This window comes from Zootoca vivipara, chromosome 8 (assembly GCF_963506605.1).
Source record: "Zootoca vivipara chromosome 8, rZooViv1.1, whole genome shotgun sequence".
In the NCBI taxonomy this organism is placed as follows: domain Eukaryota; kingdom Metazoa; phylum Chordata; class Lepidosauria; order Squamata; family Lacertidae; genus Zootoca; species Zootoca vivipara.
In genome coordinates this window covers 21,321,115-21,347,593 of record NC_083283.1, presented here as the reverse complement: position 1 = coordinate 21,347,593, position 26,479 = coordinate 21,321,115, and the positions used below count along the sequence as shown (strand labels likewise).

The 26,479-nt window shown below is 40.0% G+C and overlaps 1 protein-coding gene across 1 annotated transcript; it reads left to right on the top strand.

Moving 5' to 3' along the window:
- Positions 1 to 6: 6 nt before the first annotated feature.
- Positions 7 to 24,653, top strand: DCAF13 (DDB1 and CUL4 associated factor 13). Its single transcript, XM_035124545.2, has 11 exons — positions 7 to 302; positions 1,903 to 2,102; positions 3,475 to 3,582; positions 4,885 to 4,974; positions 7,208 to 7,363; positions 8,226 to 8,303; positions 11,000 to 11,082; positions 11,791 to 11,955; positions 16,895 to 17,030; positions 20,519 to 20,682; positions 21,486 to 24,653. Exons 1-11 carry the CDS (start codon positions 233 to 235, stop codon positions 21,571 to 21,573), a joined length of 1,338 nt encoding a protein of 445 aa, XP_034980436.1. The 5' UTR covers positions 7 to 232; the 3' UTR covers positions 21,574 to 24,653.
- Positions 24,654 to 26,479: the final 1,826 nt, after the last annotated feature.

Below are 26,479 nucleotides of genomic sequence, written 5' to 3'. Positions count from 1 at the left end.
AATCTGACGGCCGTGCCTCTCTCGGTGGGCGGGTTTAGTGCCTTAGCCCGCCCTTGCTCACGTGACCAGGGAGTTGCTGGTTCCTATTTCATCCGCACGCTAGTAGACCCGGCTCTCTCGACCCGGAAGTGATTCCTGGCGTTGCTTCGTTTCTGCCTGGTCCATGTGGGCTGCCGGAGGGTAGCGGAGAGAACCGTTTCTTTTCCCATCCCGACGCCCTCAGTCACAGACGATGAAGGTGAAGGTGTTGAGCAGGAACCCGGATGATTACGTGCGAGAAACCAAGCAGGACCTTCAGCGGGGTGAGAAGGGGAATTATTGAGGAGGGAGCGTCGATTCTTAGGAAACCAAGTTAGCCAAGACGCACAGGAGTGGGATTTGGCTCCTCTTGCGTTGCCAGAGTAGCTACCAACACCTGAAGGCGACTCCCGAGTCAGGCGGAGTTTTCCTTTTCTCTTTTTTGCATCGTGCGCCTCTTCAGGCTGAGAGAGATTTCTGCTGGAAGGGGAATCGGGTTGAGAGTTGTACTGTGTACCGTAATAATACCGTACACTTAAAGCACATGACATCTTCCAGAGAGTCATGGTAACTGTAGCTTGTCCAGGCTGTTGGGACTTACAGCTCTGTGAGGGACAAACTGCGGTTCCCATTCTTTTCTTTCTTTTCTTTTTCTTGGGGTGGGGGGAGGGGGAGTTCTGTACTTTTAAAGTATGCTTCGTACACAGCTTTGCACTGTGCCCATTATCAAAAAACCACAACCGAAATTAGGGAGGGAATTCTTTTATACCTGTGAAGTAAAATTTGGTGAAGAAAATCTATGGAGCACTGAGCACAGGGGTCTTTCCTCTCCCTCCCTGTGACTTGGGTTTCATCTCGTTTGCAGTGATAAGCCCTGTGCCATTTGCCCAGATTGTCACTGCATGGTTGCTGGCACAATCGGGGGCTTGTGTGACATTATGGTAAATTTTAATCTCATTGTGCAGAGCACTTAGATTATTGCAATGTGTTCTGTGTGGGGCTACCCTCCAAGACTGCATTGAAACTGCAACTAGTGATGTGGCAGCCTGATAATTAACCAGGACAGCTAGATGGAAACATGAAACACCAATCCTAAAAGCAGTGCACTTGACTGCTTATGTGCTACCAGGCTCAACAACATTCTGGTAATGGCCTATGAGGCCTACACAGTTCAGGGCTCTAGTCTCTGCAGGAGTGCCTCTTTCAGTACCAGTCAATTTGATCCTTAAGATCATTGCTGGGGTGCCGGGGGAACACCCTTTTCATTGACCTCTCAAGGACCTTCTCTGGTGCCATGCTGACTATGGAAAGCCCTCGCTTGAAGATCTGTTTGTTCCCCTCCTTGCTTTACATAAATAGATGTCCATTAAATACATTTTTGTCTGGTTTTCCTGAATTGAAGTTATTTTGTTTTAATACTTAAGACCTGCAGATGATTTTTTGGTGTGCTATAATGGTTCTGAGGTTTCTGGATATTTTGTATGTTGGTTATTATGTTTTATATACATGCATATTTTGTTTTATATGTTATTGTATATTACTCTAGGTTCTCTTGGGAAGACTGGTGATTTAGAAATGTAACTAACAAAAAGAAATAAGAAATTTGCTGAAACTAAATTAATAAATTAAATGGATTGTGTATGTAGTGACTGATAGAAACTTTTTTAAAAAAATATTTGAGGGCTGTTTATGAACAATGTATGCTCATTTAAACAGGATTCTTAATTTACTCAAAGCTAGTAAGGCTGATCCAAAGTATGAGAACATTTTTGTTTTCCAGCATAGTGGTGTCTTATTAACTAGCTACATAAAAGGCAAAAGGAAGCTTTATGACAATAATTTTCTCCGTCGTTTTGTATGTTCGTATGATTATTTGGTTTATAGTTCCACGGAATTATGATCCTGCATTACATCCCTTTGAGGTTCCACGGGAATATACTCGGGCACTAAATGCAACAAAATTAGACCGTGTTTTTGCAAAGCCTTTTGTTGCATCATTAGATGGCCACAGGGATGGCGTTAACTGCATGGCTAAGCATCCAAACAGTTTGTCTACAGTTTTGTCTGGAGCATGTGATGGAGAGGTATGTATAATTGGATAAAAACAACAACCATAAATTGTCAGATCATGTTTTTACTGTGGTTATTCTGCAAGAAACAGAACCTTGCATTTCAGTTATGTGTGTGCCTATAACTATGAGCAAGAAAGCATTCTCAGTTTTAGTGCTTAGGTGCTAAGGTATGCCCTGAAAAAAGGCCTATTTAATGGAAACACACTATATTGGATTAATGATACTTCAACTGTTGCTCTTGTTTCATAGTGTATGTTCTCCTTCCCTCTTGAGACAAGGTATTTGGGGAGAAGTGTAGGAAGGAAGCCTGTGACTTCAGGAAGTAATGATCCAATCTTAGCATGAGGGATTGGATAACAGTAGCTGGGTTGGTTTCAGTTGGTGTTGCTTGTGGATATAGTCATGGAAGGTGCCTAGTCCTGCAATCCTATATACAGGTGCTAGGAAATAAATCCCACTGACCTCCATTGGGACATGTTCAAAGCTAAATTATAACATTAAGTCTTAAAAACTGAACCTCCAATTAAAAGCTACCAGTTTAATGCTAGTCATTCGAAGCTCCTCTGGCAAAATGCTCTGTTTTATTTGTCTGGTTTCTATCCACAATTTTTAAAAATACGGTAATATTTTTATTAATTTTCACAATTAAACATCATCACACAAGTATAAAAAGAGAAAATAAACCAAAAAAAGAAGATAATAAAAAATAGGAAAAAATGAAAATAAAACATTTTCACGCCATAATAATTTCATATTTTAGGATTACTTGGATCCCCCGACTTCCCCCCACTTCCTTCCCTGGTTCTCTTGTATTATTTTAATTTATACATGTCAGTAATTTCTGGTTTTTATCCACAATTGAGCAGCTTCCTGTATTTTGCTGACTGAAATATTGAAAAAATGTTATAGTAGGATCACCGATTTTACTTATTCGATCTGAGCTTAATGCAATTTGCCAACAAAGGGGGGTGGAAACCCTTGCTTACTGAGCTCTGGATGCTCTTGCGAGATCAAATGGAATCATCCAAGATCTCATGGGAGCCTCCATACTCCTCATGTGACTGTCCCAGGGCCCAGCAAGCAAGGTAGAGGGCTTAAAAGCTATTTCCATACAGGGTTTATTGGGCTCTGGAGACTCTCTCAAGATATTGTGGGGCCATCTGAGATGTTGGGTGGCTGGGGCAGTTCTGGGGCTCATTTTGACTTTGTATGATTTTACCTTTACATGCAACCCCCAGGAATATAACCTTCACATAAGTTGTGATCACGCTGTCCTGATCTCTAGATTTCAAAAGGGCATCACACCATTTTGTAATATTGTTCCAAAAAACGGTATTAATGCTGAATTGTTCAATAACAACATGCTGCTGTTTGTTTCCAATAGGTTAGAATTTGGAACTTGATGAAGCGTGAATGCACCCGTACATTGCTGGCACATGAGGGCTTTGTGAGAGGAATGTGTACCCGTTTCTGTGGTACATCTTTCTTCACTGTAAGTATAATAGTGGGAATTATGGAGAAAGATTCAAATGCTTGGTATACTTCTTTTTCTTTGTTACTTTCCACCATTCTTCATTCTGTTTTCTAAATAATAGAATCAATTACCTTTATTTTATGACTCTTGCTTACTACTGCAGCAGCTTGGGGGAGTGGGTCAAATGCAGCCTTCCAGCCCTCTTTCACTGGCCCTTGGGTCTGCCCACTCTCCTTAAGTGCTTTTGCCTGGCTGAAATCTCTTTGAATTGCAATAATGCTTTTGCTTGTCTGGAGGTAAAGGTGTTTTTGTAGAAACCTCTTGACTTTTGTGTGGGTGGAATGCAACCTCTTGGACAAAGGTGAGAGTTGTTACGCCCATTTTTGCCCCTGACTGTACCCAGAAAGTTGAGCATGAGGGAATGTGATCTTGCAGACTAAAGAAGGTTTCCCACCTCTCTAGGTTTTACTCTTCCATACTAATGCTATGAGAGGCGAGAGGCGGGGGAAGACCTTCTCCCAGCCACCACCTTGCCTGCCTCCCCCGACACGGAGCGCAACTTTGGAGGTCTCCAAAGTTGCGCTCCGTGCCGGGGCTGCAGGGCGAGAGGTGGCGGCGGGGGAAGACTTTCTCCCGCCGCCTCCTGCCTGCCTCCCCCGACACGGGGCGCAACTTCGGAGGTCTCCAAAGTTGCGCTCCGTGCCAGTGGTGCGGGGCGGGGTGGTGGCTCTGGGGAGCCAATGTAGGTCTTTCAGGACCGGTGTTATGTGGCCAGATGCGCGGGGTATAAATAATAAATTATTATTATTATTATTGCCTGATGAAGTCTCTCCCCTCGCAGTTTTTCCTCCAGGAAGTAAATTTAAGATTGACTGCACACTTGTGGACGTGGGTGGCGCTGTGGGTTAAACCACAGAGCCTAGGGCTTGCCGATCAGAAGGTCGGCGGTTCGAATCCCCGCGACGGGGTGAGCTCCCGTTGCTCGGTCCCTGCTCCTGCCAACCTAGCAGTTTGAAAGCACATCAAAGTGCAAGTAGATGAATAGGTACCGCTACAGCGGGAAGGTAAACGGCGTTTCTGTGTGCTGCTCTGGTTCACCAGAAGCTGCTTAGTCATGCTGGCCACATGACCTGGAAGCTGTACTCTGGCTCCCTCGGCCAATAACGCGAGATGAGCGCCGCAACCCCAGAGTCGGTCACGACTGGACCTAACGGTCAGGGGTCCCTTTACCTTTACCTTATGCACACTTGTTACTTTCACATAAACATCAGAGTTGTAACTCTCTTACTATGAATACAATGTTTTCTTCAAAATCATTAGGTTGGTGATGATAAAACAGTGAAGCACTGGAAAATGGAGGCGCCAGATTATGGGGAAGCAGAAGAACCGCTGAATACAATTCTTGGAAAGGTATTACTTTATTCATTGTCTTGTTTTGCTCTCCCTTTCCTTCTGTGTTTAAAGATACAGATGAAGGTATTGTTTTACAGGAATATGAGCGGAAAACTATTGACCTTGGATCTGTAGTGTCAAAGATGATGCAGGTGTCACTGAATGCTATTATCGGACAATATTCCCATAAGCTGAGTGCCCTTGCAATGCTGGTACAAAGCCTCTGTATGGGTTACTGTAGTTTATATATTAGATTTTTATGCTGGCCTTCAACAAAAATGGTCATGGGTTGATTTAAAAAAAGAGAGGGAAGAAGCATAATACAGCATAACCAAAATCATTAAAATAATTATCATAAATTACATGGCATAAAACACCATAAATGTGAGTTAACCCATCAGCCACTAAAAATTCAGCAGGAAGATGGGTTTTTAACTCAGTATCTGGAAGAATACTAAGGGTGAGATTTAGATCAGGCACGGAACAACCACTGAAAAGGCTGCAGGAAGAATCAGGTTGTTGTAATTTCCTGCCATAACTCTTGTGTATTTGTGTCCTGGTGCAGTAAGTTGTAGAATTCAGCTGCATATATTCATACTAGTGACAATTATCCCCATTTCCTTAAAGTTCAGCAAATAGGTATTCTGGAATTTCTGGATAGTGGATTTAGCTTTTAAAAAATAGGTCCACTCAAGTATAGTGACTTGCTATGCTGTTGCCTCTTGTGGGATTTTATTTGAAAATGTGATAAAAAAAAGCTTGTGCACACAAATGGGGGAAAAATGGTTGCAACTTTTGAAGTACCGTGTTTCTCACATTTTAAGACGTGCCTATAAAATAAGCCATGGCACGATTTTCTGGAGGCAATGAAATATAAGGCATCCCCCCAAAATAAGACATGCTGGGGTACCATATTGTTAGTGGTGGGAGCAGGTCTGCATGGTGCTTCTGCAGCGCGTGCCTCGCCGAGCGCTGCTGTCTCTCCCGGGTCCCGCTGAGTCGGGACTCCGCGCAGTGCACGCTGCTGTCTTTGCCGGGTCCCGCTGAGTCGGGGCTCGGTGCAGCACGCGCTGCTGTCTTTGCCGGGTCCAGCGGGAGGCCCCGCCATCCCCACGCGGTGCGGCATCCCTGCGGGTGCTGCCTCAGGAGCAGCGAAGCCACGGCGACCCTCCCGCCCCCGCAGGCACCCCGACGCTCGCAGCGCAGCCATGGCGCGGCGACCCGGAACTGGTCCCGCAAGCGCTTCCGGGTCGCTGCGCCTCGGGTTTCTAAGGAAACGCAATCCGGAAGCGGAGTTTGACCAATCCGCTCTAGGCTCCGATGGGGCAGCAGCCTCTATGCTTGCGCCATAGAGAGAGCGCCGGCTTGAAGCTCTGGTGCTGGTTTGTTGGCTCTGCTTTTGAGTCCGCCCGCAGCCAGCACTGCGGAGCTTGGTTTGCGTGCAAAAAGCAACAGCGCCGAAGGAGATGCAAAGGTAGGAGCCTGGGAGGGGGAGAAAGCCATCCCGAGATAGGCACCCCCCGTTCTGGTTTAGCGCGATTTATTGCAATGACAGCTCAAGGCAGCACAAACGCTGCCCTGTGAGTTTTAAGAGTAGTGGCTGGGCAAAGCAGCGTGCGCTGCACCGAGCCCGACCCAGCAAAACTCTCTGAAAGCTTAATACCGGTAAAAAATTAAAAAGCTTAACAAAAAAATAAGACATCCCCTGAAAATAAGCCGTGGTGTGTTTTTTTGGAGGAAAAATAAATATAAGACATGTCTTAAAATGTGAGAAACACGGTAGTTGTAGAGCTGTACTCATGGTTAACTGTAATATTTTTGTTTTGAATAGCTATACTGTTCTTCCTAACCAAAGTTATTGGAAATGACTTGCAATATGTCTGAATTAATAAAACAGACAAGTGAGACCTTAAGGGTCCTTCATGGGATGGGGTTTCTTTACCGAGATTGCTGCTGTCTCTTGTACCTGCTGGCACTAGATGCAAGAGGGTGATGAGGCAAGGGTGTTTACAAGCCTCCACCCTTACTTCAGATGTTCCAGCTGCTACTCCGCTGCTGAATTTCTGGGTCACAGGAGGTTTCAGAAGAAATAAATCCAGCTCAGCAATGGCTGCTGAAGCAGGACTCCCTTACCCTGACTGTTTTAGATGTATCTTGCGGCTCCTAGCATTGACACTAAGCACAAAACCCTCTCTGAGTATAAAACCAGGAATTCATTGTTGGTACTGTTTTTTATATTTGCATTTTAAAGACTGTGTACACTGGAATTGATCACCATTGGAAGGATCCTGTTTTTGCTACTTGTGGTCATCAAGTTGATATCTGGGACGAACAGAGAACCAGTCCTTTATGCTCTTTGACGTGGGGAGTCGATAGCATAAGCAGTGTCAAATTCAATCCAATTGAGGTAACAACTTATTTATATATATTCCACTGTAAGTACTGTCACTAAATGTTTTAGTACCAGCAACATAGTAAGCGTTGCTGTATAAAATGCAGTTGTATATCCTGACAGAGGAATTGGAGCATAACTTGGGTAGATAAAGGTGAAGGAAGACAATGAGTGACGAGGTTTAAAAGACCGCAGAAAGGCAATGGCAGACCTTCTTGCCTGTGCTTGTTGCAAGTAGATTTTGAGGAAGGATTTTGGAAGAGGAGAAATGGCTTGATGGACAGTGAGGAGGTGGAGGTAAATGTTCACAGAAAAGGCAGTTGCAAAGGGAGCAGAACACAGTCTTGGGTGAAAAGGTAGAGATGTTTAAAACTAAAAGTATTAGATTTCCCAATTGTAAAGTAATATGGGGTCATTAACCCTAAAAAGAGCATCTGTTAACTATACATATCCAAGGATTGCACTCATTGCATACACTGAGCAGTTTTAAGAGTTCCCCTGTCATTCCTTCCACCCACTCAGACTACTTTTAGATTCTCCTAGGTTTTAAAATCAGTTTAAAAGCATGAGATCTGGGAAATGTCTTGAGCTTTATCCCCTCCACATTATCTTCTTCTTTTTTTAGCAACAGTAGATTAAATAAAATAACTTATGTACTGCCTCTGAAAATTACACTGTTTAAAAGATAACTGTTGTTATTTCTTTAAAATTAATAAAAATTATTTAAAAATAAAAAATAAAAGATAGGGCTGCTGGTTTAAACAAGTCCTGTATATATTATACCTTTTCCAGTTAGCACTTAACAATTTTGTTTAAGAATTATTTTGTTTTTTGCTTGAAGATATTTACATTACTTGATATGCAACTAATTTTTCAGATGTACCTTTTGGGAAGCTGTGCTTCAGACAGGAATATTGTGCTGTATGACATGAGACAATCAACGGCATTGAAGAAGGTAATGCATAATCTTCAAGATCCTGTGACTGAAGTGTCTGTGTATGCATTCCTTGCACACGCCTTTTCATTTTGGAAGGGAAGTTATCTATTAAGTTCCACTGCTAAGGAGCTCCTTACTTTTCATAGTGCTTAGTTGGGTGCAAGATTCTTTTAACATAGAATTCTTTGACATGTAGCATATAGAAAATGTAGCTTTTCTGAGATCATTTTAGGCCAGCATTGAGAAGCCTTTGCCCACAAGGCTGTTTCCCCCCACATCACATCCAAATAAGGTGCAAATAAGGTGTGCAAATAAGGCAGATAAATATTTGACTACAAGGGAACAGTGGGCAGCCTTGAAAGATGCTCCCAAATGTTTCTTGGCAAGCGGGGATTTCCTTTGAATAAACAGGACTTTTCTAGCTGGATAAATGGGTGTTTACAACAAGTCTCCACTTGCTAGGGATTTAGTCTTGTTTTAAAAGTATTTGTTGTTTTTGTGTTTTTATGTAAATTGCCTTGAGGTGGTGGTTTGAAAGATTGAGGGCACTAGGAGAAAGGGACGACAGAGGACAAGATGGTTGGACAATGTTCTCGAAGCTACGAACATAAGTTTGACCAAACTGCGGGAGGCAGTGGAAGACAGGAGTGCCTGGCGTGCTATGGTCCATGGGGTCACGAAGAGTCGGACACGACTAAATGACTAAACAACAAAAATAATTTAATGATAGTGCAAATGATGATGATGATGATGATGTGGAACCAATCCCAGTGTCAAATATAAAATGCACAATGCGTTTTAGATTTGACACTGGGATTGGCTCCACTGGGGAGCTCCCACACACAACCCATCCCTGCAGAAAGCGGGGCTTGCAGTCATTGTTGATCAACTGATCTATACTGACAGCAACCCCTACAGTGTTTGGCTGCACTCCAGAGTTGCCAATTGGGAAGCTCCGACTGCATCTTATCCCTGTTGAAAGCAGAGGATCAACTAAAGGAATCTTTCATAGTAAGCTGGCCTGAGTTCAAGCTGGTCTACTAAGTGAAGCCCTTCTACTGATGCCCTGGTGATGTCAGGTGATGGATGGGTGAGCACCCACCTATCAAAAGTGGCCTGTGTAGGGTGGTGTGTAGGGGAACACCTGTTGGGCTGCATTCAGTTCCCCACCCCTGCTTTTAGACTACTGTAGGGGGATAGTGGAGGTATGAAGAATGCTTTGAACACAATACCTACCCTTGGAACTCTTTGCCTGTTGAGATCAAGCAGGCACCTTCACTGCACTCTTTTCGACGCCTGCTAAATACATTCTGGTTTAGACAAACCTACCCAGAAGCTTAGAAAGTTGAGGTCATTATAATCTGTTTTAGTATCGTAACTTCTGTATTTTTTTAAAAGTTTTTAAGTATTGCTGTATATGTTTTTGATTTTATTGTTTTACCTTCTTATACGCCACTTTGAGGTTTTTATAATCAAGTGGGGTGTGTGAGTGTGTACACACATTAAAATAGTGTGGATTTGGAAAAGGACAGTACCATGGGCACCTCTCCATACCCTTATGTGTCACACTTCCTTATACTAATTTCTGTTTCTCTTAGGTTGTGAGTCAGCAAGCTGGAGTCTGGCTTTTTTTAAAAACCTGTGTAAAACACTTAGGCTCTCTTTTTCCGAAATGTCATTGCTATGGAAATGGAACATTTCAATACACAACATTGTCTGTGGATTAGAATAGATCATACAACACAATTGAAATTTTGTTTGTGTGGTTTGTTCAGTTATTTGGTAAATAAATGGTACAAGATCATGCTATGCAAATAGTTTCCCCACCGAAAAGGAGATATTAGAAGCCTCTTCAAGGTTCAGTAAAGGTGAAAGGTATTCACTGAGATAACAAACTTCCTTCTTTGGCTTACAATATCTCCCAGCTGTCGCTACTCTTGCCTTTTAGACCGTACAGCATATGGACTGCTAAGGACGTTTCAACTAATCAGCCTTCTGCCAAGTAGGGGTCTGGCTAGAGTAAATTGTCAGTTTTATCCCTTCAGCAGAGGATCAGGGGAGTCTCTTTTCATTGCCATCTGGCTTTTTTTCAAGCCTTGTTACAGAGTTTCTGATCAGCAAAGCAAATTACTACCAGTATGTTCCAGGGTCTGCATTTAAACCAGTTAACATAATTTCACAATATCTACCCTCCATAGAAATCTACCCCAAGTAAAAGAGGAGTCTCCAAGCCTATAGTTTTCATTGGTGAACTATTACCTCAGTAAAGGAATTGTCATCATATGAGAAAAAATTATTGTGCATTATGGTTTTTCTGATAGCTTTAGAAACCTAGGTGAGTTTGAGATCATGGGACCTGTATTTTTTGAGTTGTCCTGGCTTCTGTGAACAAGAATCCATTGGACAAATACACTTGATGATATCCTGTCATCTTGTCCAGTCTTCTTTTCAGAGGGTTGCTGCTGCCATGAATACCTTATTTTGAATCTGCAGTTCTTAGGCTGCATCCTGGGTAGTTTTTTGTTTTGTTTTTTACTTGTAAGTTTCTTTACATATGCTTAATTTTTGGGAAATTCTTGATGCCGACACCAGCATATTCTACACCTTGCACAGGCATGTTCGAAACTTGTGGAACTTGTACCAGTTGTAAATACATCTGTATAACTTCTAATAAATGTTTGAAAAATGTTTGAAAAATATTTACATTTCCTCAGGTTATCTTGGATATGAGAACAAATACGCTTTGCTGGAATCCCATGGAAGCTTTCATTTTCACTGCTGCAAATGAGGACTTCAAGTAAGAAATATTGTTGCCTTGCTTGCTCTCTGTTTAAACTTCTGTAGTTATTCAGAACATTTGTAATTTTAAGTTTTGACTTCTGCTTCTTGTAAGGATATGATTTTTATAGAAGTTACAAAGAGGCTGTTGGATTTTAACTTTTATCTGGAATCTAAAAAGCTACTTATTTTAATTATTTTTACTTGTTGGTTTTTCCATCTTTTTGGACCTTCAAGATGTCCAGTGTATGATAATCAATTTGGCAATTCCTTCAGTAGACCTTGGAGAAGGGAAATGGAAAAGAAAGCAAAGCAGAAACAAACAATGCCTGGATGAAATATTGGGCTCATAGCAGATAAGTAGGGGGTTCAATAGATCATAGCACTTATGTCAAGATGAAGCTCACTCAGAGCAGAATTGGCCTCTAAGGGCAAAATGTACTCCTGGGGTCCAATGGACACCTGCCATGCTTGCTTTGTAATTTATTTGTTCAGAGGAGTGTACAAGAAAAAAATACAAAAATAGAAAAACTACTCCAATGCTTTTAAATTCCTTTTTTATTATTATGACACTTCATGATACAGGCAAAAAGCCAGACATGTGGGTACAAAGATTTTGAAAATACATTTGATTATGCTAGTATTCAGCCCCTGGAAATGAAGCCTTACCTGAAAAATTGAACATAATGGAATTAAGTGTAAAGTGTTAACTTCCTTTCTTTTGCAGCTTATATACTTTTGATATGCGATTTCTTGACAAGCCTGTAATGGTTCATATGGATCATGTGTCTGCAGTCCTTGATGTGGATTACTCTCCTACTGGGAAAGAATTTGTGTCTGCCAGCTTTGATAAATCTATTCGCATTTTTCCAGTAGACAAAGGTCATAGCAGGTCAGTGATTTTACAAATAGGCTTCTCTTGGGACCCCCTCCTCCTTTCCCATCATTCTTAATGGTCTCATTAACTTATTTAATGTGTTGATTATCTTGAGGAAGGATATAACCTCCTACCAGTAGTTGCTTGTTGCTTGCACTGAAAAAGTATTCACCAGCTGTTGAATTTCCAGTTGAATTGTCCAGTATTTCAGTACTTCCTATTCGTTAGAATGTATATTGAATTTACAAACTAAAATTGATTGGGTTATAAATTCTACTTTAGATTAGCCTAATGACGGGCTCACTCAGTGGGATTTTTGCTTTTGCAAATCCACTCTTTCAAGAGTCTTGTATCATGTATAACGGTGAGCTGCTCAAGAAACAAGTCATTTTTCTTTGTGTGGAGTGACCTTATTTCTTATGCTATCTGTCAAATTCTCCTGTGAGGCTGGGAGAGGTCAACATCTGACCCAATGGCAGGATCCACTTCCCTACCCTTACTTATGTAAAGTAGCTTTGTTTTCCTTCAGAATACAGTCATACCTCAGTTTAAGTACTTCGCGGACCCATCTGGAACAGATTAATCCACTTTCCATTACTTTCAGTGGGAAAGTTTGCTTCAGATTAAGTACGCTTCAGGTTAAGTACAGACTTCCGGAACCAATTGTGTACTTAAACTGAGGTACCACTGTAGAGCTTTGCTTCTCAGGAGTTCAAAAGATTATAAAATACATAATTAAAGGAAACAGTTAAAACACAATATTGTGTTGAGACACAGTAAAGTCATTCAAACTCAGAAAATAATGTATATGTGTATTGGCTTCCGGGATCCACATAACCTCTTTAATGATATCATTTTAAAAACATGAGTTTTGCATAGCAGTAATATTTTACTTATCAAAGGCACATTGCTGAACCTATTTGTCTAATCCAGGAGGCTTCTTTCACAGTCCCAGGGGCTCATAAGCCATGGCATATTTTGTGTTCCTAATTAAGCTGAATGTGAAACTTGAGAAGACAGAAGAAATAAGAGATACTCTGTTTATTAAGTTCATTAAAAGCCCTTGGCAAATGAACCAGATGTTTGTGTGATTAAATGAAAGAATCAAGTTATTCACCCATATGCTATTGTATTGCTCTTGTCCTCAGAAGAGTGATTTTTCAAAACCTGTGACACAAGCAAAAGGCACAAATAATATATATATATATATATATATATATATATATATATATATATATATATATATTAAAAAAGGGTTAGGTGAAAGAAGTATCTGAAATTGCATACAATATTTTCTTATAATAATAAGGAGAGTAGAGGGCACCAATAAAGGCCTTTTCTATACTTTTATCAGACTGGCATGACTGCTGTTAAATATGTCATGAAGTTAATGATCTAAAATGTTAAGGAGTATTTGGACCATTCTTTAAAAAACTAATAATTTAAGCAAATGGGAGACTTGCTCTTTAGTTACTCTCTTTTGTCTACATAATACATGTATATGAAAAACAGTCAATCTCAATAAATTGAATTTGTTGGTTGTTATCATACTACTGTATAACTGTATAACCTTATTTTATATGTGCACAGCCCAAAACTCGTGGGGCTCTGGCTTGGTTGTGAGGTCCTCCTGAACTCCTTAACTCATATATAAGCGTGCACACAAGCACATACTTCTTTTCAGGCAAAGCTCACTGAAAATATGGGGTGAGATTCAGTATAGCAGAAGAGGGTATCCACTACAACCCCCTGTGCACCCCCAAAATCTGCTCTGGTGCTTTGGGAGACTCCTCTTGGGCAGATTATGGGGGCATTCGGGGACTGGAAGGGGAGAAGAGAAACCACAATTCCAATTGCACAAGCAACTAGAGGATGAATATTGTTTGATGTTGCCCACTGTTTATAGTTGAAACTATAAGCACCAATTAAAATTATATAACACTATATGATAAAAATCTATATAATAAAATGGCCAAGAACATACTTCAGAACTGCATCTCCCTTCATCTCAGAGCAAGATTGTTTTTTTAGTAGCCTGTGGTGGCAGTGAATAATAAAATAAAGCTATGAATATGTATTCATGATTGTAATGTGCTTTAGTTGCATTCCATTCTTAATTGAAAACAAATTAGACTACTGGGGACATAAGCAAAGTCTCCATGTAAGTAGCAATTATCATCTATAGCTGTTCTATGTCTTATGTATTTATTTTTAAACAGTAGACTTGAATGAAGAAAAAATATAGGTTACAATAAATAATATAATCAAATGAAAATAATTGTAAATTGTACATAGTTGTTAAATAATTACAAGATGCGTACTCTGCGCCTTTATAAATATTTTAAAGTATAATTTAAATCAGAACAGAGTACTTGTGCTCTAATTTAAGGCATTAGATTCAAGAGTGGAACTCATTTTGGGTAACACTACTTTTGCAGCTCCTTTTTCTCCCCCTTCCACAAAAAGCCATTCCCGTGGATTGAGGGACCCTTTGGAATATTATTAGTTGTTGTTATTAGATGATGATGATTGAATTGTCTTATATACATGTTTCAAGCCAATGTGCAAGATCAAGAAAAGAACTATTAAAACCCCCCAGTTAAAACCAAAAGAGAAAACACCAGCAGATATATACCGTGTTTCCCCCTTTTTAAGACACCGTCTTATTACTTTTTTTTCTCAAAAAACCACAGGGTGGCTTATTTTTGGTGGGATGTCTTACTGGTATTTTTATTATGAGTCTGAGTGTGCGTCACTGGCCCAGCCCTCTCTCCCCAGCCCTGGGATGTTCGCAAAGGGCTGCTCTCTCTCTCCTCTGATGTGGGGACTCACTTAATAGCAATCTGCTACACTGGAGCTTCTTAAATCTAAACCAGTATAATGGAATCTATCTGTGTGATACAGTACTAGCAGTAGCCTATACGTAAAAGCAAATAAGGATCTCTACTAGCCAGCTGCCCGAGACTTAAGTTCCAACAGTCTGAAGAACAATGTAACACTTTGTAGTGATAGCAAAGAAGCTACCTGCTGAGAACAAAGAAGCCAGCTAAACAGCAATTAAGATTGCTGACTTGGTAAATGGTAGCAATTAAGAAGCAATTGAGCTAGCGAGGTGAGTTAAATTTTTGTGGGTAAAGGAAGCTAGGACCGGCAGTTTAACTTTTGTGCTCACAAACAGCAAGACGGAAAAAGTCCTTATTTTAAAAAAAAGTCCCCAAGGCAAGGACTGCGATCCAGACTACTTACAAATCCTTAAAGGAGCAGCTCCACAGACAAGCAAGCATAAGGTAGAAAGGAAGGCTGCTTTATGCCTCGGTAAAAGCAAGGAGACAACAATCAGACACAGGAGACTGCCGCGCATAGAATGGAAGGGAAAGGTGGAGGGAAGCGAGAGGTGGGTTCTCTCTCTCTCTCTCTCTCTCTCTCTCTCTCTCACACACACACACACACACACACACACACACACACACACACACACACACAGAGAGAGAGAGAGAGAGAGAGAGAGAGAGAGAGAGAGAGAGAGAGAGAGTCGCGCACACGGAGATCTCCCTTAAAGGGAAAACAGCCTTTGCATTCAAAAGCCCCTCTCCCGTCAAGAGGAAATCAACAGGCAACTCATGGGTGGGTGCATAGAATGGAAAGGAAAGGTGGGGGGAAGCAAGAGGTGGGCTGTGTGTGTGTGTGTGAGAGAGAGAGAGAGAGAGAGAGAGAGAGAGAGAGACGCGGGGGGGGTGGAGAGACAGAGAGACACGTAGATCTCTTCCTTAAAGGGAAAACAGCCTCTGCATTCACGAGGCAACGGCTTCAATCGCCCCTCTTTTCTTCCTCGTGCCTTCATCTCCTCCCCACCCCACTTTTCTCCTCTTCACCAAGTACAGCTTACACAGCTTGGCTAAAAAAAATATTTTCGAATCCTTTTATTTAAAAAAAATGCTCTCAGAAACGGGGAGGGAAAATCACGATGCTTCAGCAGCCAGCAGCTACGGCTCTTCAGTGCATTTTTACAAGCTTTTAAAGGAAATACATGTCTGTGGAGCGACAGCAAAATGGGGAGATATTTTTAAGGGGGCTTGGCTGGCGAGAGGGGGGGTTATTGCTACTGGGTGAAGGGTCTATCAGTATGTCTTATTTTCGGGGTATGGCTTGTATCGCGCGATTGCTTAGAAATCCTGCTATGGCTTATATAATGACTACGTCTTAAAATAGGGGAAAGACGGTATATTAAAAATACAAATCAGATACCTTAGCAGGGACACATTCATCCAGCTTGGAATGCCTGTTGGAGAAAAAAGGTTCACAGTATCATCTAGGTTTCATCAAGATAGGCTCTGCTGAGTTTCATCTTTGCTGCCACAAGCCAAACTGGTCATGTGACTTTAAATGACATATGTTTCAGTTGGTGTTTTGCACTTAAGCAGATCTACAACCAAGCAGGTGTTGACTGAGTTTCTGACTGAACGTCAAAAGCTGATCTATATAGCAGCTTCAACGCCTGGTATTGCCAACTGCACATCTAGTTAATGGAAGCTTAGCTGAAAGTTACGCCCCCCCCCAAAAAAAAATCAGTTTGGTCTTGCATGTGCTCAGAGTCATGAGAACAGGCTAGAAGTTGTCATTACTAGCACAGAGGTGATTCACATGACCACTGTTTATCTCATCTGTGTATTCTGGTTACAGACATCTTTCTTGAGGTGTTGGGTAAGGGCCACAGAGATAATTATTTTTGAGTCTTTTGTATGCAGTTACTAATTTGTGAGGTTTTAGGTGGTGCTACATATTGCTTAATTTGTCTGCAATACAAGTTGTATACCAGTACCTTAAAAATAAACTTATTGGTCCCTTTTATGAATAAAAAATAGCACTTTCCAGTGTTGAAAGGAAAATGCATGGTGAAAGAAAACATCAATATAAATGTTCCAATTTAATAGGTGTTTTTGTTTGTTTGTTTTAGAGAAGTCTATCATACAAAGCGAATGCAGCATGTCATTACTGTTAAATGGACATCTGACAACAAATATATCTTGTGTGGCTCTGACGAAATGAACATTCGTTTGTGGAAAGCTAATGCTTCTGAAAAACTTGGTGTGGTAAGTAAATTCAAATTATATTTTTTAAAGTGAATTAAGGTGACAAAAATATTTATGTATTTAAAATGCTGATCTTTAATTTGGCTTAGTTGTATGCATGATAATCTTTCATTGCAACCAGCCTGCCTTGAGTCTGCTATTTTCTTTATTATGGTACAGTATATTTTTATATCGATTTAATATAACTGTTCAGTGGCTCAGTTCACATGTACTGCTAAGAGCAAACCATGTGTTAGCATGAGGCTGTGGGTTCTCAGAGAGGTTATTGCTGCCACTGCAGTACCTGGGGCTCCTGCTCTTTGTTTTCTCCAGATTGTCTCCTCCAGATTTGTCTGTAGCAAGACAAACGATAAACCTGAGGTGTTTTTTTTATGACACACCAAATCAGACTGGTTTAGCACTGGGTAATGCAGCAGCAGGCTTGGGGGAGGAGTGCAGAAGTAGCTGTTTGGCTAAATGCTCCTCAAGAGAGTAGAGTTGATCATTCAGTTCTGTGTTCATGTGATACTGCAAAAGATTAAGCTTCTGAAGAAAAAAATATGCAAGAATATTTAATGCATAGGAAGTCTCATGCAGGCTAAACCTTTTTTTAAAAAAAGAAACCAATATGAATAAGCTTCTCAATCATTGCAGAATTCTCCTCTGTCAGAGATGCACTGCACAATTTTACTTGACGTTTGGATTAGACCTAAATACACTGCTTAGGTTGTGGCTTTCATAGTTGATAAATGTTTATTTGACTGGTAGTTGTACTTTGACACTGAGGCTGCTCAAGTATTCATCATTTCTGACATTCATGTTTCCTTTGCTTCATTAATGTATTTGGCGTTCCACTCATTACGTAAAATCAGTGGAACACTCTAGCAAGAACAGCATCTCTGCAGGAGCCAGAGGCGCTTACCCTGTCTACACTCCACTGACGATTAAGCCTATGATATTCTGGGTAACTGTGGTGGAGATAAATGACATCTAGTTGTTACAGCTGCAGGAGAGTGTTCTTGAAAAAGGACTATGCTGCTTTCCAAAATAGAAACTTTACGTTTCTGCATCTATGTAATGCAGACTTTGTGAAAGCAAATCTGCTTTTAAATTGCAAAAGTTGTATGCAATTAAATAAGTTACATGAGAGAGATGGGCATTTTAAATATCTAATGTGGTGCACCTGATACAATTTAGACATGCTGCACGCTAATCTTGAGTATCTTCTTCATAAAGAGAAAGCTACAGTTGTGGTCATGATAATGTAAATGAACTAGTAATTACGAGTATTCACTCATTGTAATGTTTTGTAGAGCTCTCTTAGTATGGGGTATAGTAACGCAATGAGCTTTTATAGCCCAGTCCTTTTGAGTTTCTGTCTGTAGGCACAAATATAGGCACAAATATAATACTCATTGCTAGTGTGAGGCTTCGGCTTCTGCCTTTGCTATATAACAGGAATCATCTCTAATCTTGGATCATAGTCTCACTGTTAAGCCCAGGACAGCCCTCAAAGCTGATGCTTTGGAGGAACTTACTCTGGCCTGTTTGTGCTAACAAGAGCAAGTTGTCAATATCCATTGAACTGAGGTCAGGGAGGTGATGATACAATTGTGCATTTGTTTTTAAAAAAGAGAGATATTGAGATTTATGTTCTAGGTGTTTATAACATGATGGGGATATGAACATAATGTGAATATCAGGTGCAGTTCATGCCTAATCCTGAGACATGCCCCTGGCTTCTGCTCTACTGCCATTTTGTGAAAATTCATGCTATATTTTATATTATACTGACCTTTCTATGAATGCCCCTCCTCGTGGATGTTACCCTGTCACTTTTCCTCCTATTGCAAGCTCCCTTCCTTCTCCTCCCTTTCCTGATTTTGCACACATTCACCTAATTCAGGAGTGCTGTGCATATAAACTCACAATATTGTTTTTGTCTACAGAAGGAGCGGGGTTCTGTCAGCAACCATTTTTAAAAGTAATTGCCTTTAATTAAAATGAAAGCCTTTTAATTTGGATTGCATTGACAATTTGCACTGCAGGAATGCCTGGAATGTACTGCTGACTAAACAAACTATTATGGGATGTCTTGAGATAATGACCAAGGAAAAATATTGCATGTAATTTGTAAAGGATTACTGTATTTCATTCCTGTAAATGTCTGCTAACATTGATTCGATTTAATATCTTATATTTGAGAGCTAAGACAACTTCAGCTGGGCATTTGTATCAAATGTTTGCCTCTAGAGCCCCAAAATGTGACTTTCTTTATTCGTGTATGTTGGTGAAATCATTAGGGGGTTGGCATTAAGATGCGTAGGTTTTGACTCTATAGGTGAACAACCTCCCCCCCCCATTAATTCATTAGAACCTTTTATACATATATAAGAAAAAAATGAAGGTGTCCAGGAAGAGAGGCTAATTGAATCCATCCTACTCAATTAATAAAATAAGCTATACCTAGCTAAGCAGCTGGGTAGAAAGGGCTTCTGCTTCTTTGCTTCCAGCAAAAAATTATTCCTACTCTAAAACACTGGAGTGATTAAATTCTGCATAGATTGCCAGTAAAGTGACAACAAATAGGCAGCCATTTTATAAAGTATGGCAAACTTAAATAATGAATATGTAAGTTCTTGCGTCAACTTCAGATGCAAGTATTTATCCATTTGTGACTGGATCCAAAGATGACCTTCATAGATGGACTTTGATCCAGTTGTGGTATCTGCTAACAAAATCGGGCAGAATGTTACTTCATTATTTCCCCCTGCAGCTTTCTATCCACTCTATCCATCTCCCACACTGAAGAGGGTTCTTCAACCTTCTGGGGCAAAATTCAGGCAGAAGGGGGGATCTGTAAAAGTCACCTCCTCTCCCCACTCCTTCCATTAGTGGGTGCTGTGTGTGGAACTCTCCTCACAGGGTTATTGGAGCCCTAAGATGGCTGATGAAAAATCCAAAGAAAAAAATGGGTTATGATAATACTTGTGTTGGACCGAGCAACTTGGAGATGGTAAGTAAGATGTGTTCCCAGAATGGTTTTAGGTAGCAGTTTTAAGCAGACTTACTTGAAAGTTCTACTAGTTCTTGGTTTTTCTGAGAGTCAAATCAGCTATGGCTACATTTTCGCCCATTTTTGTTCCACTGCTATTGGAACGACCTTTTTTTAAAAATTGAATTTGTATACTGCCTTTTTGCTTAGGCACACCAGGAGTTTTACAGATAAAAATGAAGCATGAACAGCCCCCTCCTCCAGCCCTCCTCCTTCCTTCTCACGAGGCCTGCTTCCCTCTGAAATAGGCAATTAATCCACTCCAGGGACTACTTCATATTTTGCCAGGTTCTTTGAGATCTGGCAGTGACAGTTTTGTACCTGTTAGCAGACACATGAGAACCAACAATACTTCTTGTGGAATTGCACACTTCTAAAACTGTTCTGTTTTGCTTTATGGAATAAGTCAACTTTACCACCTGCTCAGTTTTAACACCAGGGTCTGTTTCTGTAGCTTGCTCCTCGGGAAAAAGCAGCTATGAACTACAATGAGAAATTGAAAGAGAAATTCCAGCACCACCCCCAAATCAAACGTATAAGTCGCCATCGTCACTTGCCAAAAATGATCTACAGCCAAGCCAGAGAGCAACGCATCATGAGAGAAGCTCGTCGACGAAAGTATGTTACTTCTTAACTTTGCCTTGTTAAATTACATGTTATATTGTGCCATGCTTTCAGTTAGGCCAGCAACACTTTTGAATAGATTTAGAGGAAACTTGTTAACTTGAAGAGCAGTTCAGTTTACTCCTTTCTATTGAAATTTTACCAAAAGAAAAGAAATCTGTACAGGAGTCTATTGGGAAGTTTTAATTATTTTATTGCATATTATTCTAAGGGCAAGAAGTTGGACTAGATGATGAATTGGTTCTTGCAAAGGATTCTGTAACATTTATTTGTTAATTTAAGCCAGTCATCCCCAAACTGTGGCCCTCCAAATGTTTTGGCCTACAACTCCCATGATCCCTAGCTAACAGGACCAGTGGTCGGGGAAGATGGGAATTGTAGTCCAAAAAATCTGGAGGGCCGAAGTTTGGGGATGCCTGATTTAAGCAATTAGATTGCATGGGGTGGAAAGGGAAGTCAAAGTGGTGGTAAATACTCACGTTCAAGAGAAAGGGAACAGGTGGTTTCTCCATGGAACAAAATAGACGATCCTTAGAAATAGTAGAGAACACTATAAAATACATTATTCAGTTTTGTTTTAATTGAATCTGTTGTCTAAAAGAAGCAACTCAAAATGAGTTTCTGCCCAAGTTTATGCTCTAGCAGCCAGTTAGTGATTTTCTAAATATAGTAGGGCATTTTCAGTATATTGTTTATTAGAATCAATGTAAAGTATGGTCAGTTAAGTACTTTGTTTTTTAAATAAAATTATACCCCTTGTGGCTGAAATAATCTAATTTTGATGTTTCTCATTCTAGGGAAATGAATCGACGGAAACATAGCAAGCCTGGATCTGTACCGCTTGTGTCAGAGAAGAAGAAACACATTGTGGCTGTAGTGAAATAATAGTTTATATAATGGTCTGTTTTATTGGTTGAATTATTAAGGACAATGCACATTCCTATAGGAGATAATTATGACACTTTTACTTTTTAAATGTCTCCATTACGATTGTAATGTTTGGATTTTGCAGTAAAAAGGCATTTAAAATTTTATATCTAGATATGCTACTGATATAGTTTAGGTTAATTTTGTGACCTCCAGTAGCATTTCATTCTGTTGTACCTTCTGTCAATCCAATTTTGTGTCACCTGAAAAATAGACACAAGTGTTGTATCCACTGCCAAAAAGGATGAACAACTTCACTATGCAACAAGCAGCTTTCCCTTTACTAGAGACTATATAAGCATTCAGCATGTCATTTCTAAAATCCTATAAAGACACTGGCCTGTGTTTCTTTACTCCACCCACCAACATAATTGGGCAGTTGTCAATATGTGATATTAAAACAAATATTTGTGTTGAATAGTAACTTTGTTGTTGCCTAATTTAAAGCTTGAACTTTCTAAACTGGAATGGAAAAAATAGACATAACCATTTTGAATGTGATTAACAGCAAAATGCTGATATCTTTTGTACTTATGGTTACCTTTATTGGGACATGATCAAGACAAAATTGAGAACTTTTTCACATCCATTTCAGTTTAAAAGTTAAGCAGGATCTGAATGTCTTTATTATAACCAGTGGAGCTTTTAAAAGTTATTAACTGGCAGGATCAGGTCTTTTATTTATCTGTTTGAATTTTTAAAATACTAAGTTTGCTCTTGAAAGAGAGTGAAATGTTAACCAAGCCTCAGGGAACAGCTAACAGTAAATTAAAGTTGCAATCTTATGGTCTCTGGGAATTGTGGACCTATGACCACCCCAGTAGGATATTGTGGACCTTCTTGATGGGTAGGGAAGGAGGTCTGCCCCCAGAGGCCGCATCAATGCAGATGTAGAAACCTGAGTAGCTGAGCTCCTTGTATGTGGGTGATGCATTCATGATGGGTCGGGAATTCTGTATGAGCATTGCATTCAGAGTGCTCTTGATACTTCAGCCATACTAGGCCATACTGTTTTCTAGACCCCTGCCAGTCTGGTATGGAGGTGTAAGATCAGATCCCTGCCCTGCTTTGGAAATGGGCAGAATGGGGGAGAGGCTGTGAAATGAAGTACATACCGAGTCTACTTAACTAAGCAAAAGAAAGCTAACTTCATGTGTACTGTGTGATTCATTTGTTGCCCTCTCAATTTGTTACCCGAGTTATAATAGCACAGTTCATCATTAACTGTCCAGATAGAATTATCTCTAAGCTCAATGTTGTAGAGATCAATTAAATCAACTAGAAATTTAGTTCATTAGAAATTAAGAGCATTATACTAATGGCTTTTCAAGAAAGATGTGAGAGAAGCCATGGTTCTGTTTCCACTCTTGCAACTCTTTAATTTCGGCTTGAGATATTTAGAAAATTTAAAGACTATTTTTCAATCACAGACATGTTGAAAGCAGAGAAAACTGTAAAAAGAAAGAGAAAGAAAGAAAGAAAGAAAGAAAGAAAGAAAGAAAGAAAGAAAGAAAGAAAGAGAAAATTGGGGAGAAGCAAATAAGTTAAATCATTTAACAGATTCTTTTTTTTCCTTGAAAAATTCACATAGACTGTTAGTGATGTCCTCCATAGGAATAATTCAGCAAGTACTCCTGAGACATAAAGTACTGGTCTCATATTGTTGCATCTCCAAGTAATGCTGGAAAAGAAACTGAAACACTTGAAGAGCCTCTGCCAATCAGTGGTAAATGGACCAGTAGCCTGACTTTATTTAAGGCAGACTCTTATGTTCCTGTGATTTCTGCAATAATTTAAACCATTTGGGGGGCATTGATTGATACTAAACTGGCCAAACATTTACTAACAGTTGCCTTGTTTTCTGCTTCTAGTTATGGCTCACAAAATAATATCTGTGGAGTTTCCTCCGCAAATGATCATCAAGCCCTGTGGTGATGGTCTGGAACTTTGCATTGTGTGTGCTATTCATTACCTACTTCTAGTTCTATCAGTTTCTACTTATTCCCTGTGTTGAGTCATAGTGAGCTATAATCGGCTTCTCTAGGAGAAGTGTTTCTAATTGTGGGATTGGGTTAACGATCTGTATCTAAGCCTTCAGCAAGGAGCTTCTTGCATCTTAAGTGACAGGAGTAGTATCAGCATGGTCCTAAGTGCTAATTTTTCTGAAAAGAGCCTAATGGGTGCAGAGCTCTACAGAGGATTTTATCCACAGGAACAAAAGACCTGAAAAAGGAAGGGGATGTTGACCATAGGAAAATGCTGCATCGTAGATGAGATGAAAGTAGCACATCAGCAAATTTCTTTACCAGACTGTGTTGATGACAGGAAATGATTTCTCATGCCATAAGCATTCAGGACACAATAAGCCAAAATTATTTTTCCTACAAAGCAAGTAATCTAGTTTTTAAAATTGAAGGAGAAATATTTAATTGGTACAGCTGGATAAATAAAGGTGTATTTATAGATAAGCTATTTGAGGAATAGAGCCTGTTAGGGTTTTTTTTTTGAACTAGTTAAGGCAAAAATTTAACCTTTACGAACAAATCCATTGACAATATTTGCAGCTGCATCTTTTTGCAATAGAGTATTTGCAATCAGAAAATACTGGGATGTTTCTAATAAACCTGTATTTCAGAATAATCCTTCTCTTTCTGGTTGTCTCTGAAGCTCCAAAAACATCAGTGTAAAATATCCCAACAACAAAATGTGTCCTATCAAAAATTTAAAAAGCATAGAATAAATAATTGGATTAAAATGGCAATCTCAAAGTGTAGAACAAAATGGAATGCATTTGTTGGGAAAGTTTATGTAAAGTATCTCTTTTTCAAATATATGAAAGTAAAAGTATTTCCCAGTATAATATATATACCTTGGGGGGGGGGTTGGGGTTTTTGTTTTTTGTTTTGCATTTTTTGCTCTGCCCATGTTTGCCTCTGGCCACACGCATCACTGGCATGTGGCCCCTGGAAGGGTTCCCATGAGGTAATGTGGCTCTTGGGCTGAAAAGGTTATCCCATGCCTGGGCTGATTTATTTGAACAGTGTAGAATGTGACCCCAGGGAAGTGCCATAGTTAACATTTCTTAGTGTTTCTGGTTTCTGAAGAAAACCATGTAAGTCTGAATCAACTTTATGGTCAATGCTGCCCATTTGCTCTGTGCTGAGAGAATAATCAGAGCAAACTCACTTCAATAAAATGAGAATTAGCAAACTTACAGGAACATGACTAAAGTGGTGCTCTTCAATGTGCCAAAGCTCAGATTACAGGAATTCATCATATCCATGAATCAGATAGCATTGGTCTTGCAGTGTAATTCTACCTAAATTATGTTTGTCAGTTGAGAATGACAAATTAAATGCTGTTTTGTCAAAATTTATTGCTGCTGTTGGGAAACTACTTTGATGACATGACAACCTCTCTTGAGACCATTCCTGTTCTTGTGAAAAGATGGGACAAAGTGAGTTAAGACACCAATGGCTGAAACATTTCTACCTGCTGCACTGCCATGCCATATTGGTGAGAGAGATTACATTATACAAAGGCAAAATCCCAGAGGAATGTTTCTTGTATGTATTCCATAGACATGAATGGGAATTAACTTTTTAATATTTTTTGAATAACAGATAATGCAACAAATACAAATATTTGCTGGTTGGGAAGAGAAGAGACAGCAAGCTTGATTATTGTGTTCTTTCTTCACTGCTGTGGATGAAAGGACAAAAATGTGCACTGAATACTTTATCAATGGTTTGGGACCAGAATATATCAGGAATAGCATACCCCTGCCGTCCCCTGCATAAGCCTGTCAGGACCTTCAAGACTTCAAAAATGTGTATTGATATCTGCATAGTATCACCAAGTAGAACTGTTTAGGATATTGAGAGACTTGATAATTGTGAGTTTTGCTATTGTCAGGTTTGAAGGGGCCATTGGCAAATGCCCATCTGGTTCATATATCGGTGAATCTCTCCGGTACCAAAAACTTGCCTGGCGGAAGCAGCACACTAAAAGAGGCACTACCTATTTTAATTTTCTACAGTGCCCATTACATAATGTAATTCCAGGCATTGGGGGAAATTAAAATGGCAGCATCACCATCGGATTGTAAAATAGTTAATTTTCTAGCATAGACATTCTGTTTCATAGAAATAATGGGATTTTGCTAAGTTTAGAGTTTGTTAATCCTCTAATGAACAGTTCTCAGTGTGTTAATTTGTTTGCACAGAGAGGTTTTCCATTAATGCACACTTTCAGTTGGAACTCATCCAGGTACCGTAGGTATTAATAACACCATGGACGAAAACTATATGCAAGGTAAAAAGGACAGAACATATTATGTTTTTTCCTTCTTTGCAATAAAATTGGAACAATGAGGGTTGTATGCGTTGAGAGAAAGAAAGGAGGACTTCTGAAACTGGTAATTTCTATACATAATACACTTGAAGCCAAGGGTTCTGCATACAGTATATGCAAAAACCGCAAATACTCCGAAACCCTGTGTGAGCATCCCAGGATTTCTGGAACTGGCATGTTGGCTCCAGAATTCCCAAAATGCTCTTTTGAGATCTTTCAGGGCTGTCCAAGTTCCCATGAAATCTTGCAGGAGCATCACAGATCTGGAGAGAGCCTTGCTTCGGAAGCAAAGCTGAGAGCTTAAAAACTCTTTCTATGCTGGGAAAATCCAGTAAAAAAAGAGTTTTTAAACTGTCTGCCTTGGTTCCTGAGCAAGGTCCACTCCTCACGCTGGCTTAATTTACAGGATATCAACCAGATAGCATTCAACCATGTATTGCTTAAATTGCAGAAGTGACATGCACATAAGATGTGATCGTACTGTAAAATACTATGGTACCAGGTTAGCCTG